Source organism: Pecten maximus, chromosome 14, assembly GCF_902652985.1.
Source record: "Pecten maximus chromosome 14, xPecMax1.1, whole genome shotgun sequence".
NCBI classification, from domain to species: Eukaryota; Metazoa; Mollusca; class Bivalvia; order Pectinida; family Pectinidae; genus Pecten; species Pecten maximus.
The window spans coordinates 4,066,013-4,082,373 of NC_047028.1; the positions used below are offsets into that span (position 1 = coordinate 4,066,013).

The 16,361-nt window shown below is 35.7% G+C and overlaps 1 protein-coding gene across 1 annotated transcript; it reads left to right on the forward strand.

The window, feature by feature from the left end:
• The first annotated feature begins 59 nt into the window (after positions 1-59).
• LOC117342056 (putative lipoyltransferase 2, mitochondrial) lies at positions 60-15,876 on the forward strand. The gene is made up of 3 exons (XM_033904031.1): positions 60-398; positions 10,867-11,333; positions 11,499-15,876. Exons 2-3 carry the CDS (start codon positions 10,877-10,879, stop codon positions 11,798-11,800), a joined length of 759 nt encoding a protein of 252 aa, XP_033759922.1. The 5' UTR covers positions 60-398; positions 10,867-10,876; the 3' UTR covers positions 11,801-15,876.
• Positions 15,877-16,361: the final 485 nt, after the last annotated feature.

Genomic DNA, 16,361 nt, shown 5'->3' on the forward strand with positions numbered 1-16,361 from the left:
GTTTGATTGGTTAAACGTAGGTAAAACATCCCAGAGTTCCGTACCAAAACAGGAAATTGCACGCGGTGAGAAATGTCAAGGCCATTCACATAGACAGCAAAAGCGGTGGTCTAAGTCACGTAGGCTAGATTTAACTGTGCAGGAAAAGAATATCCGTCATTGTCAACGCACGTGGCAATGCACTCTGTATTCATGCATTATTGCAGACTATATTTGTAAACTTTATTTGTGCTTTTCACCTGTTTGGAAAGGAGCACGCACTCAGGGAAAACAGATGACGGATGACAGACATTGTCACCAGTGACGCCTCTCCAATTTCATAACAGATTCGAGGCAAGATTTGGCCACCAGTCAGTGGAGACAAAGTGTTTTTTGAAATCATATCGGCATATAATTGGGTAAGTATGCTTATCGTTGGCATTTTGGCACGATAAGCAACAGTGCTTCTATAACCTTGAAATAAGTCCAAATTAATTGAAGGTTGCATGAAACAGCGACTGGCATGCTGCTGCATGTGATTATATTGACCCATTTCACAAGAACATAAAAAAACAAACAATTTAGCAAAAAAGTGTGCTGGCACCGTACCAAGGCATGACAATGAATACAGTAATGATGCATCTTTGGTGCTATTAATTATGCCAATATAATATGTGAATATATTCTACCACAAGTGATGATTTGCCAATATTGTTCAACATAAAATGAAATTTATGCAACTAATCCGATTGAACACATTATGTCATTAAAAGTTTACAGTTCCGAATGTTTCGCAAGGCGTATATTGATTATAAACATAAACTCCTCATAGCTAATGTTCACACAAAATTGTCCAGAAGGTTTAAACGGCAAAATTTTAAAAGTCTACCAGAAAGTAGGGTTTGATCTTGATCTCTGTTGTTCAGTCTCCCTTCAAGCGGTTGATACTCAGAGCTGAAGGAACACTTTGAAGAAGTGAATTCAATTGGTCCATAACACGATGGCAGAAGAAGTGACCAGTGCTTTGTTAAAGAGTCTCAAACATCTTTCTGAAGTGACCTACAGTAGTACCATGGTGCAATGGTTTAAAAATACTTTGTCTAGAATATATATAATCATTGTTTTTGTTAAATGTATTTTTTGTTAGTTTTTGCGACCATTCCCATATATATGGCAGAAATCAAGCTTTTGTAAAAGAAAATGTCAAAAACAAAGCCTGACTTCATGCTTGTTAATGATAATCCATCATATTATAGAAATGCTGCTTCGATTATTGGTCGTGTGCTACCTGATGGAATTTGTCATTCACATTAAATACTTTTGTTTCTGCAACTTCTGGAAAGTAAAACATCTGTCTATGTGTCGCAGTTACTAACAAAAATAGTGAGGGGAAATTCCTAATTTCAAAGAGCCCGAGCCAGAAACTGCAGAGATTAGACTTATTGTACATTATTTTGTATACTTCCACCTTGTCAGCTCACCCTGCAATACTCTAGTGTTGGTAATCCCAAAGTACTGAGTTGTTCCTGGTGGGATTAGTCAGAGAGAGTAAGTACCATTTGGTTGGCTGGTAGCCCTACTTTTTACTGGTTCATGGGTTGATCCTATTTTAAATGTAGATTGGTGACCAAAATAAATACCTGGCATGATCATAAAAAAGTGTGATTGGAAGTTGAAATAAAGTGCTACTGGATTGTCTGTGTCATCTATTGTAGTGTGGATGTTTAAGGAAACAAGTCTTAGTTCACATTTAATTCCACCAATGTATTAATTGTATTCATAGCAGGTGATCAGACAGGTAAAGGAGGATTTGAAGAATGAAACAACCTCAAAGTCAGCATACATGTACAGATTTACAATAAGTTTTGCTGATGAAGGGTTTACAATATAGACTGTACAATTGCATTATTTGCAATCAATGACTAAGTAAATAAGAATGATAGCAGAGCATGGTTTGTGTAGGGAAAGTACTCAGGCCAGACTAAGGGGGGTTGTATGTCAAGTACTCAGGCCAGACTAAGGGGAGTTGTATGTCGTAGAAGTAGACTAGAGCATAGCGCTGTGATTTAGAGCAGTATGCCTATGTTTGGTTGCCCAATTTTTAAAGGAACATTAATGTTCATTATTGGTTGGAGTAAATCGAAGTGTAAATATGCTGAATAGGAAACCTGGTTGAACAGTGCGGTGTAGTATCACTGTCAAGCGGATATTCTATGGAAAGGTCTGTAATGTTAAAAGTGAATTGACACAATGTCATTATTAATTACATTTATTTCAATGCCTCCACTGTGGATCGCACTCAGGATGTCAGGCTAACCTAAACTTTTGCACTAAACCTTTCATGTAAGTTCATTAAGTTGAGTGGTATATTGCAGCTAGTAATTTACCAGTGACATACTCCAGGCCCCTCCAGGAAGGAAGTCATCTTTCCAGGGGTTACAGCTCAGAGATACATGACACCTACCTTATATCGACGAATGAAATATGTATTGAAAAAACATTGGCCCAAACTGATGTTCAATCAGAGAGATCTTGTTATACCGTATTTGACCTAATAAGGGCGCCCCTACCTTTTTTCAAGGAAATAAATCTTTGACTGAGTGTCAAAATGGTGTTCAAAAGTAATAATGCATATGAAATGTTTTGCTACTTTATGTGTTCAATTTTCTTCAGCATATTAAGTAACTGGAACACAAGTTTTCGCCACATTTTGTCTATTCCTACAGATGACATATCAGTGCAAAGAGCACCTGAAACTAAACACACATACAAATAATAACTTACCATCTTTATTTGAAGATAAAGTAAAAGACTTCATTCTTGTTGATAAATAACTTTTGTTCAGAACAGAAAGCTAGTAAAAGACATTGTAAATCAATTATTAGGTCGACAAAGAAAACGATGTCTGGTATGATCTGGGAAATCACCTGTGTCTATAAATAGAACACAAAAGAGTTCCATTTGAACATAAATGGTGGAACACACGTTCTCTGGTGGCATGGTTTACAAGTTTAAAGGAATATTCAAGTGATGTTTAAGCTTAAGATATGATAATGAATAGATATCTTCATCTGGAATATTTTTATGACTGAATATTTTACCGTTTCCACAGCCTTGGGTAGGCTGCTATAAGGTATAGTCTGTTTCATAAAACTTCAGAATAACTAATCTCAATAAGGGCGCCCCCACTGTCAATTACCCGCGCCCTGCGCCCTTATTAGGTCAAATACAGTATGTATCATATACATCTAAATATATTATTATAAACCATCAATCGCATACCCATATTCATTTTGTACGTGATTTGTGTCCGTCACCAGAAGTTGTTTCCATGCTTAGTTTTGTAGTTGAGAGAATAAGAAATGGAAGTTACACAGAAACATGTTTTTGACTCGACTCTACACCCTCCCAAAGCTTATCCCTAACAATCTGTAGTATCTATGACTATGAAATTTTTGGTTTCCCATATATTTTTCTGTGTTTATGGACAGTTGAAGGTCAGGTAATATAATAATAGCTTACTTCTGTGTTGCTGAACAATTTTTGACAGCTCTCTTAAAAATGGTTCCACACTAACTTGATATCTGTTTATCATAGAAGTGCAAGATTTAAGAAGAGTTTTTTTGACATCAGGTAGATCACGTAATATGCTGACAATTGGGGCATGACAGTAGCATACGTCACCAGGTCCTCTAATTACTACAAAAACATGTGCAGCAGTGAAAAAATAACTAACTTTACATCTATTTAGATTTATATATAAATGTATGTTATAATACAGGGGTAACAATCTACGTCATCATCTGAGTATCATTTACTGCTTTTACGTAGGAAGGCACCATTTTTAACCAATTTGCTGATAAGTTTGTCATTTTAATCACCTTGGTGTTAAAAAGATGCATTTCTTTTTCATTTGTATTCACATGCCATGTCAGTAAATTTTGACGATGAGGACTTGTGAAATGTCCTTAATTTGTGTTGGTCAGTTCATGCTGCCTCAACATGTTTCTGTTTTTTACTGTCTTCCCACAATAGTCACAAATTTCAGCATAATTTACATGAAAACATTTTTTAAATTGGTCAACTGGATATATTCCCAAAATACACAGGAAAAACACTGTGTCATAGAAGATTTATAGATAAAACAACAGATAGATCATGTAACATGCTGACAATTGGGACTTGATGGTAACACGCGTCATCCCCTCCTCTCATTACTACAAGCATACATGTAAAAGAGTGAAAAATTCAATGAGACACTGTTGATAATACTCTAAGTATACCTATAACTAATACATGACAATGTAATATAAAAAAAGGTTTCATATCTTTCAGGCAGCTAATTATAAACCATAACATACATGTTGTTCCACTTGATGAATTGTGGCTAAATCTTTTATCGTGAATTGCATAAATATTGTTCTAGTTAAAAAAAAAAAACATTGTGTGTAATGTTTTGTTATTAAGAGGAAAGTAATTTTCATGAGAATCCAGTAAGAAAGTTTAATGTCATAATTAAAAATTCCCAGCTGTGTCCATAATACATGTACAGAAAATCTGAAACACAGAAAAAGATAACGACAAATATTACACAATATAGATCAGATAAAAGGTCAAAGGTCAGAATTGGTATGTGCTGTCATGTAAAGCTAGAATTGGCACTGCAACAATTATCAGCATAGAAAGTTAACAGAATTTATAAGTAAAAATTTCACAATTGAATTTTTCCAATATCTGACCTTGGAAAATCACTGGGCTTTAGCCAAGCTTGGTTTGCAGTATCAAGTAAATCAAGATGCTTGGTTCGTAATGGTTTCGATACTGTGGGCATTGTTCATATATGCATTTAGCAATGGATTTAATTCACATAACTACAGATTCCTTTGAAACGTGGTAGGATTTTTAATTATGATATGAACTTGTGTTTGCTTAAAAAGAATTTTGATTCAAATGTGTTTGCACAAGTTATTGCCCTTTGTTTATTTTGGTTATTTCAGTATTTTTGATTCAGCTATTTTTCCAAGATAAGGTTTAACAGTTTATGACATTCGACAGGCGTATACTGTTCTGCCCTGCAGTTATCTTTTTTCTGATGTTTCCATATATTCATGGAACTGCAGAATGCTTCAGAAAATGTGCTCTTATATTCTTAAGATATATAAAGAAAACAGGACTTGCACACACTTGTGTTTTGGAATCGGTTAAGCCAATGGCATTTAATATTTGCAGCATCTGCACCCCTTTTTGTTCCTGATATCTTTCTCTATGCCCTGCACATTCAGCCTGGTTGCTTTAGTCCTTTCACACCAACATCCCTATAATTGGACAGACATCCCTTCTTAAATGTCTGCTGTGAAATGTACCACTTTTTATGGAGGCGTTTACGCCTGCCATATTACAATCACCTACGAGTTGTGACGTCACAATCTCTCACTTTCATTTTCGTTATATTTCCTTTCACAGTTCATTTTGTAGTTTCTTTCGGTTCATATATGATGTAGTTGAACTATATATACATTTATGAAAACTATCACGACTACAAATAAAGTGCTATTACATGAAAAAAGGTATATTCAGTATAAATTTCTCTTCGGCGGAAGCCCGGAATTTGAGACCTCTGGTGGTAATTTCTGTAACTAGGCGTAATGATTCGCTTATTAGTCCCAAGTATGAGGCACGTCATTGTAGTCCGTCATTCAAAGTAGATGTGTACAGAAATGTATTAACTATGCTGATAATGTTGTGAACATTTCAGGAACTATTTTGAATAAACAATAAGAATAATGTCTTGTAAATATCTACACCTGCATCGATTTTTGCAAATCTATATCGAAAATACTGATTGAAGGGAGATAACTGCGATATTCTGACGTTACCTTACAGAGGACACTTGTTTAACTACTAGGAATAAAGACGGCATAACAACCCAAGCGCAAACAAATTTCCGATTTTCATAAAACCCTCCAGGTTTTGGCTAACAACATTTCTTTTGTTTACAACTTGGTAGTTTGTTCACGAGATTTTATGAGATTTGGTCCGATATTTAGCGATCACGTGTTTCGTCTGTTTACGTGAGCGAGCACTCTGTCAAAATGGAGGCACGTGGACACGGGCTTCACACGAAGCATCAAAGTGTGATGATTGTCGCTAGAAATTAATATCTATCATTATGAATTAAAGGCAAGTTGCTTACAAAGTTTAAATCTGTTTGTTGACCCACTGAAATAAGCGTTTGTTTATTTAGGACGAAACTGTTTAAATCACAATATCTACTGCGATTATAGTCCGAATTTTCTGACGATCTTGCTATATACTATATGCAGACTTTAATCAGCTTTAAGGCGACATCAACACCAGAACCTTTCGGATTACTGCGATAACTGATCGAAGTCCCTGTGTTTCAAATCTATGAATCGGCAGACCTACGTGATGGCGTGATGGAATTCGATCGTTTATTTTTCAAAACTAAGAAAACTGGCACATATCTGTCGTGGTGGTCATTTGTGCTGTACCTTCCCCGACAGAGACAATATACAGAATCTGGATTTTTGTGATAAGGTTTACTGCAGTAGCTACTCGCACTCGTAATATATATGAAAATGCTAAATTATTATTGAACCAGCTTGTCTTATTTATATATTATTCAGCTCACGATTCAATGCAACCTTTTCAAATGTTTTCATGTAATATATATATATATACATTTGTATGCACCAAGCTGTGAAATGTTTGTATTACATAGAATATTTAAACAATACAAAGTAATTGTAGATTAACAAAATGTATACCAATTGCATTTTAACGTACTAGTACAACTTTTTGTTGTTTTCATGTAATATAACTTTTTGTTGTTTTCATGTAAAATGATAAATACATGTATATCTATTGGCAATCGATATACAATCCATATAATATAAGACTTTCTCAAATATCAATATCCCCATAACTTTCAAAATAAATCTATATTTGCTTTTGAAATTTCATTAAAAATGTTTGATTTTCATGTCACGAACAAATCCCTTAAAATGATCATCAATCTCCTTATTGGTCTCCAGAAAGTGTGAAAATAAATGAAACTTTTTTGTCAATAATTCTATTCATTATGAATTCATGTATAACCATTTAGGTTTTTCCCAATGTTGACCTTTAAAACTATAAATATATACAAGCAACAATCTGTGGGATGTCAAATATGGAAGGCTATAGCTGTTTCAGGATAAATTGCCAAAAATGCTGTACTGTTTCTTATCACTGATCACATATATTGGGTTTTTGACTATTATGTGTTATTGCTACTTAAGTGTGATTTTTTTCGGCTTCAGCGATAATGTATTTCTTTGTACTTATGTGCAACAGACATCGCGAGAGTTTAATTCTCCTACATATAATATTGACTCCTACAAAAAGAAGTTGAGTGATCATGATTGGTTGACTACGAGAGGCATTTTATCAAATCTCATATTTACCATACTGATTGCTCATGATCATATTTCATCCGGCCTAGTAAACTCTAGAAAAAAACATCTTAATTTATGAAAGTAGCTAACTCCTTTAATGTATGTGTAAAAATTAAGTATATATATATATCGTACAAAACATCAAACTTCTAATATGGTAGAAATGAAACATACATTTAGGCTGACTGCCTGATAATATAATACAATTTGTATAGAGTTTACAATCCTTTGACATTCAGCTCATAATATACACCATTATAATTTGATCTGTCGTCATGCGTCGGTCTTCTTCTTAAGACCAAGATATCGCAGAATGGTGTACAAAAGGTTCTTAAGCTGTTTTATCAAAATTGTTAATTTCATGGCCCCCTATGTGTCGCATTCTCCCTGGGGAGAGGATACATTTTACTATAGTTTATATAGAAAACTCATCACACATATTTTAGCATAATTTGTTTCATTTTCATTGGAAATTGGTTAGCACGTGGTTAGGGCAAACTTTTCTCAATGATATATTGTCAGAGAATGTCAAGGCCAACGACTTGTTATGGGTTCGAATGTCAAAAATAAAAATCTTATATTGATTATTTTTTTCCATTTCATATGAAAGAACATAGTCCACTGAAACAGAATGTGCATATTTTATTGTCATCAGATAAAAATATGGCAGAAAGATATGGCACTTGGAAAAGAATCATAAAGCTATTTTCTCCAGCCAAAATTAAAAAATAATCCAAAATTGCAGAATAAAGGTTTCTGCTCTTTTATCTATAATATACACATGAAGGCTTGATGTTTGGCGCATCGATAACGTATGGCTGGCTACAAATGTTATACTTATATTTGACCTTGACCTTCATTCAAGGTCATGGGGGTCAAATGATCAAGAAAATTCAAAGTTCTTTCAAATTATTAATTTGGGTCACATTTTAAAGAATCAGCCCTTTTAAAGGTGTGTGCAATGCATCAAGGTCAAATAATCAAAATGACGCAGATATGGCACTTTTAAAAAGAAATTCCTACCAAAATTAAAAAATTACCCAAAACTGCACATACATACGAAGGCTGGATACATGTAAGATGTGTGACTGGCTACAAATATTGAGTTTATCTCTCTGACCTTGACCTTCATTCACATTTTAAAGAACCGGCTCTTATGAAGGTGTGTGCGAAGTTTCAAAGGCAAATTATTAAAAATGATGCAGACATGCCCTTTAAAGAATGTTTTCTTGCCAAAATCAAAAATTATCTATAAATTGCAATTCAATTGTTGGCTCAAAAGGGGTCAATTTGGCTCAATTGACGGAAATAACTTCTTCTCTGAAACTAAGCAATCGATATAGCTCATACTTGACTGGTAGCATCCTTTTGGGTAGGGATTCAAAATTGTAAAAATGGTGGGGTTGACCCCCGGGGGGCAGGGTCAAAAGGGGTCAATTGGTTTCTCTGAAACTAAGTTATGGATATAACTCACATTGGTGTGGTAGCAATCCCTATGGGATTGTACCCAAAGTCAATTTCATTTCATGGATTGATTGCACAATTTGGTATAAAACCTACATTCGTATGGTAGCATGGTTATGGGGTGGGTATTCAAAATTGTACGAATGTTGGGGTTAACCTCCCGGGGGCTGAAGGATGGGACCAAAATAGGTCAATTTCGCTAAATTGACATTTTTAGAATAACAATAAACCAATGTACATGTACCCATATAAAATGCTTATGATATATTGACAAATAAACTTAGCATCATTTTTGTTTCATATCTCATAAAACCAGGTGAGCGATACAGGCCCTCTGGGCCTCTTGTTTTATCTGTGAAACCATTCAGATCCCAACTCCATAATCTTGCTGGACAACAAGAGATGAACACAATCCTGATGTCAAAATAGGCCCAGGGTTCTTTCCCCACCCCAAGGGCCTTATACAATCAAATTGAATTGATATCAAATATGAAAGTTTTCTTCAATATTTTGCATGTAAAACGCTGTATATTTATATACAGTACCTATAGCTACTAGGCTATTATCTACATCTTGGTGCTAAATTAAAAAGCAACAAATCACAAATCACAGTTTATTGTTAATATTGCCATTGGATCTATTAAAATAGATGGAATTGATATCTAATTTTGAAATAATTGTCCTTAAAAATGAGGTCTTTGTTGAAAAAAAAAGTGTAATAACTTTTAAAAGCTGTCAATCTAATTTATTCTAAGATCAAAATAGAAAGGAATAAACAATTTTGTTTACAAGATATTGAAAGACATTGCACACTTTCAACAAAAAAAGGAGCAAACACTCCCTGTATTTTCAATACATATCGTGTATTGTTATAACTTATCGAAATGCATATCATATTGTTTCGACATTTCTAATACCCAGGCCTATAAAATATAAGTTTGTTTTAAACACATAAATGCAAATTTTGAACTACTTAAGTATAAAAGATGGTTTAAAGTATGAATGTTAATGACATGTACCTAAGTAGAAGTTGATTTGAAAAAAAATTAAAATGTTTGACTTTTTAAGTAAAGGTTTGATTGAAATAAGAATGGTTTAACTACTTTTAGAAGTAGGTTTGCAACTTTTAAGATGGTTTAAACCATTATGTACATCGAAACAGTCTAAACCATTACATTCATCAGGACTGTGAAAACCATTATGTCCAGTTGGTTTGACACACTTAAGTGGAAATGTTTAGTCATGTTGATATCAGTTTAATTTGTATTCTTGCTTTATTTCAAATATCTCCTTTTACATCTGACTAACGCCTCCTACAGTACTTTCAGTACTTTGATTGTCATCGACATCACCACTCCCTATATCATGGTCAGAATCAATATCTTTTACACAATAGATTGTCGTCTTCAGCATCCCTTCCAGTGTCACCATGTCATCCACATCCTCAAGGGAGGCTACACTTACCATGTCACTTCTTTCATGGCTGCTTTTCTCTGGGAAAAATGTCAAAACTCCTACCGTATATGTCTGCTGTAAGCACACTATCAGGTATCTGACAACATCGAAATTATGTGGAAGAGACATGATACAATTTACATATATATATAGATGTCAAAAGAAGGCACTACAGATAACGTGAAACACCATTCGCTTCAATATTTTTCTGGATTGAACACATCTATTGATATTTACAGTTAACATTAATGAATGTTAATTAAGAGACATCTAGTTAAGAAAATATCTATGAATAGAAACGCATGCAAAAGAGATCTTAAAAGCGATATTTTGCATTTTTGCAAAGCAAGTGGGGTTTCCATTATTGTGCATTTACAGAAATAGAATGAAAATATTATGTCAGTCAGAATTTGTTTTCTTCCCTTTTCATTGGCTAGAACTTAGGACCAAAATCCTATGTTGCGGTTCATATATGGTATACATGTATATATAAAAAAAATGTATTTTTCAGGTTTGTCGCCATGGCAGCGTCAAGACTTGTGAATGTGATCAACCTTGGACGAATGGGGTTCATGTCGGCCTACAGTGTCCAGAAAAACTTTGTACGTCAGATATTGGATACAGTAGCTAGTGGTCAGAAGGTCTTTGGTCAGAATGTCCTTCTCCTGGCAGAGCACAATCCAGTGTACACCATTGGTCTTCGGGACCATACCTACACAGAGGACATGGCTAGTGAGCTCCGCTCCAAGGGGGCTGAGTTCTATAAGACCGACCGTGGAGGTCTGATAACATTCCATGGTCCGGGGCAGTTAGTCGTTTATCCTATTCTCAACCTTCATGAGTTTGAACCTAGCATGCGCTGGTATGTTGCAGCTCTAGAGAAGACCATGATAAAAACATGCAAGCATTTTGACCTAGATGCCACAACAACAGATAATGTTGGTGTCTGGATACAGGACAGGAAGATTGGAGCAATAGGTTAGTAAAATGAAGATTGATGGGTGTATTATCAATTTAGTATGCAACGTAAAATTTAAACTTTTATAATCAAGATTTAAAAGCTGATACATTTTTATGTTTTCTGGTGCTAGGTATACATTAGATTAGTAAAAGATTTAAAAACTTGTATTTTTCTGTTGGCAGGTGTACACGGTAGCAGATTTGTGACACACCACGGTATTGCTCTTAACTGTAACACTGATCTCACTTGGTTCAAACACATTGTTCCGTGTGGAATTGAGGGTAAAGATGTGACATCGCTGTCTAAAGAACTCCAGCAGCCTGTGCTAATCAAGGACACTATCAGTGCCTTCCTTCAGTCCTTTGAGCGAGAGTTTCAGTGTTCATTCAGCTTTGCATACATGGAGGACTCGGACTTGGATCTTATCACTAAAGAGCATTTTGTTCATCAGGAAAAAAAGGTGGCCATGCGTCCACAGTGGTGAAGTGTTCTGTGGGTTAATTTGTGTGTATGCGAATCTCGAATAACAATGAGCAATATCTATAGAGTACAAACATACTGTGTGATGAGGGGGTATAGTGTACAGAATGTTTAATAGACAACATAGCCATTTACCTCTTATAAGGGGGTATAGTGTACAGAATGTTTAATAGACAACATAGTCATTTACCTCTTATGAGGGGGTATATTGTACTGTTTCAATAGACAATATACAGTAAAACATCTTTATAACGAATCTCTGGGGACCAAGGATATTTAATAGTACAGGGAAAAAAAATGGTGACTACAAAGCCGTTTCCAAAATGAATGCAACAAGAATAGTACGTAATTGTAAATGGGACCTCATGGCTGATACATGTAACAAACACCGAATTTGTTTGTCAATCTTACCTGTGTTGGACACAGGTATCGATACATTTGTATACATACAACTCACCATTGTGCTAGAAGTCTGGCGTCACACAAGTATTGCGACATGCCCGAGGCCACTACATTTTATGGTTAATAATTAGCATTGATATTTACCTGAGCGGACCTAGAAAATGCTCTGCTATTGGCAGTCATTTGTTATATATTTGCAATTTTACATACAAATGATAGGGCATCTGGCAGGGAATGAAAAACACAACGTTATAGCCATGAATTTGTTGTAAGTGTGTTCGTTATAAACATGTTTTACTGTACTCGGTTACCTCTAATGACTAAGAATATTTACCTGTTACCTCTAATGAGTGGGTATTTACTAGATTACCTTTAACGAGGTGGTTAATTAACTAAACAGATTACTGGTACCTTTAACGAGGTGGTTTAATTAACTAAACAGATTACCTTTAACGAGGTGCTTTAGTTAACTACACAGGTTATCTTTTATTAGTAGGTATTTTAACTAGACTAATAACCTAATGCCATATGTATTATAAAACAGGTGCCCTCTATTGAGAATCTTTAAACAGGTGTATACAGCTGACTTCTAATGACAGGTACATAATTTATGTCCTCTAAACATTTGACCTCAGGTGACTATAATAAACCTCAAACTAGATGTCTGTATCAATACTTTTACTCCAAATGAACTTGTATAATAGGACAAGAATAGGATATCTATTATTTTTTGCTGATACAATACTTTTTTTTCAAATTTTCATCATTAGAATGAAAGGTCACAGTGACACTGAGGTCATCACGACAAAAGGTCATGCAGAGGTCATCAGAAGAAAAGATAACCCTGAGCCTCGAGTCATCGGAATGAAGTTACCATTCTGATGTTATCTTATAGAAGGTCACATGGAGTTAACAGTAAGAGTTACACACTCCTAGTGTAAGATCACACACAGAAGTCAATATGGTTTGATTTCAAGTAACTACAATGGCCACACTCAATATTCATACTATTCCAGTATTGAGTGTCATGGCCACGAAAATAAGATAAAATACGTATACTGTGTCATTATCTTTTTCGAAGGTGAAATGTTGGAATCTTCCAAACCTGTACAATGTGATTTCTGGTAGATAGGATATCTGACCTACATATCAGCCAGTACACATAGAATTTAGAATAGATATGACCTAGATAGCGACTAGTATGCTTGTAGTTTAGAATACCCGCTCGTAGTTTAGAATACCCGGTAGATATGACCTAGATAGCGACTAGTACGCTCGTAGTTTAGAATACCCGGTAGATATGACCTAGATAGCAACTAGTACGCTCGTAGTTTAGAATACCCGGTAGATATGACCTAGATAGCGACTAGTACGCTCGTAGTTTAGAATACCCGGTAGATATGACCTAGATAGCGACTAGTACGCTCGTAGTTTAGAATACCCGGTAGATATGACCTAGATAGCGACTAGTACAGGTGTAGTTCAGAATACACGGTAGATATGACCTAGATAGCGACTAGTACAGGTATAGTTTAGAATACCCGGTAGATATGACCTTGATAGCGACTAGTACGCTCGTAGTTTAGAATACCCGGTAGATATGACCTAGATAGCGACTAGTACGCTCGTAGTTTAGAATACCCGGTAGATATGACCTAGATAGCGACTAGTACGCTCGTAGTTTAGAATACCCGGTAGATATGACCTAGATAGCGACTAGTACGCTCGTAGTTTAGAATACCCGGTAGATATGACCTAGATAGCGACTAGTAAAGGCATAGTTTAGAATACCCGGTAGATATGACCTAGATAGCGACTAGTACGCTCGTAGTTTAGAATACCCGGTAGATATGACCTAGATAATGACTAGTACACTCGTAGTTTAGAATACCAGGTAGATATGACCTAGATAGCGACTAGTACGCTCGTAGTTTAGAATACCCGGTAGATATGACCTAGATAGCGACTAGTACACTCGTAGTTTAAAATACCAGGTAGATATGACCTAGATAGCGAGTAGTACGCTCGTAGTTTAGAATACCCGGTAGATATGACCTAGATAATGACTAGTACGCTCGTAGTTTAGAATACCCGGTAGATATGACCTAGATAGCAACTAGTACGCTCGTAGTTTAGAATACCCGGTAGATATGACCTAGATAGCAACTAGTACGCTCGTAGTTTAGAATACCCGGTAGATATGACCTAGATAGCGACTAGTACCCTCGTAGTTTAGAATACCCGGTAGATATGACCTAGATAGCGACTAGTACAGGTGTAGTTCAGAATACCCGGTAGATATGACCTAGATAGCGACTAGTACAGGTATAGTTTAGAATACCTGGTAGATATGACCTTGATAGCAACTAGTACGCTCGTAGTTTAGAATACCCGGTAGATATGACCTAGATAGCGACTAGTACGCTCGTAGTTTAGAATACCCGGTAGATATGACCTAGATAGCAACTAGTAAAGGCATAGTTTAGAATACCCGGTAGATATGACCTAGATAGCGACTAGTACGCTCGTAGTTTAGAATACCCGGTAGATATGACCTAGATAATGACTAGTACGCTCGTAGTTTAGAATACCCGGTAGATATGACCTAGATAGCGACTAGTACGCTCGTAGTTTAGAATACCCGGTAGATATGACCTAGATAATGACTAGTACACTCGTAGTTTAGAATACCCGGTAGATATGACCTAGATAGCGACTAGTACGCTCGTAGTTTAGAATACCCGGTAGATATGACCTAGATAGCGACTAGTACACTCGTAGTTTAAAATACCAGGTAGATATGACCTAGATAGCGAGTAGTACGCTCGTAGTTTAGAATACCCGGTAGATATGACCTAGATAATGACTAGTACGCTCGTAGTTTAGAATACCCGCTCGTAGTTTAGAATACCCGGTAGATATGACCTAGATAGCGACTAGTACAGGCGTAGTTTAGAATAGATATGACCTAGATAGCGACTAGTACGGGCATAGTTTAGAAAGTTACCTAGATATCAACACAGGTAGATTAGTATGTGTGATTATTGAATGCCATGGTTGAAAGTGTGGAGAACTATTGTGCTGTTTGACTAGTTTTGTGTTGAATTATGCTATGCTAGCATGATGATGAGATTTTGTATTGATACAAGCGGCAATATCACTTTGACTGAAATATGTCTTTGAGGCATGGTGCTGCGTCTGATGTCCGTCTGGCCTTCCATCTGCCCAGCCATCCTGCTGGTGTCAACTTTTCCATTTAAACATCTCCTCTGCAATAACCAAGAGATCCACAGACCGGATATTGAACTTATGGAATACTTGGATGAAGAACTTTTATGTTTGGTATAAACGAACAACTTTGACATATTTTCAAGGTCATAGGTGTCAAATGTCTTTTTTATTAGCTCACCTAGTCCAAAGGACCAAGGTGAGCTTATGCCCTACCGTGGCGTCTGTCTGTCAACAATTACCTTGGAAACATGATAACTGCAGTAAATATCAACCAAGTTTGATGAAACTCTGTATGTAGATATATATATTGACAAGATCTTGGACAAGTTTGAAAATGGTCTGGAGAATTATTTGGCAGTGTTGTATGTCGTATAAATGAAGAATGTGACACCCTAAGGGTGGGAGAAAGGGGCCTAATAGGGGTAATGAAATAGAAAAGAAAAAAAATACAGGATTTAAATCCACCTGTAGTTTGAACCATTGGTGGGAGAGGCAGTTCAAAAGTAGGAAAATATTTGAAATGTAACTTAAATTAGAGTATTTTGCCATAATTACTGAAATATCCAGGTGAACGATCTGGGCCTCTTGTCTAAATAAACAAAAGAGTTGCATTTATGATATGGACTAGGATTTTCTGGGTTGAAGGGACACAGAGTTTGCTGAAATGAATACACTTGGCCTACTCTCATATTGAAGCGAAGAAGTATTCAACTTAACAGCCATGATCAATTTTAAATTCCCATTAGAATCAGGTGAGTGATACAGGCCTATTGCGCCTCTTGTTCACTTAATCCACTTTAAGTGTAGTTGTTAATGAATATTAGTCAATTATGTTGAAATTTTTGATGTCCTATGGCTTTTAAGCATTGTAGGTGGCTAAACTTTTTGTCAGCGAATTATTATGAGGTCACAATTAAGTAAGTTCAATATTA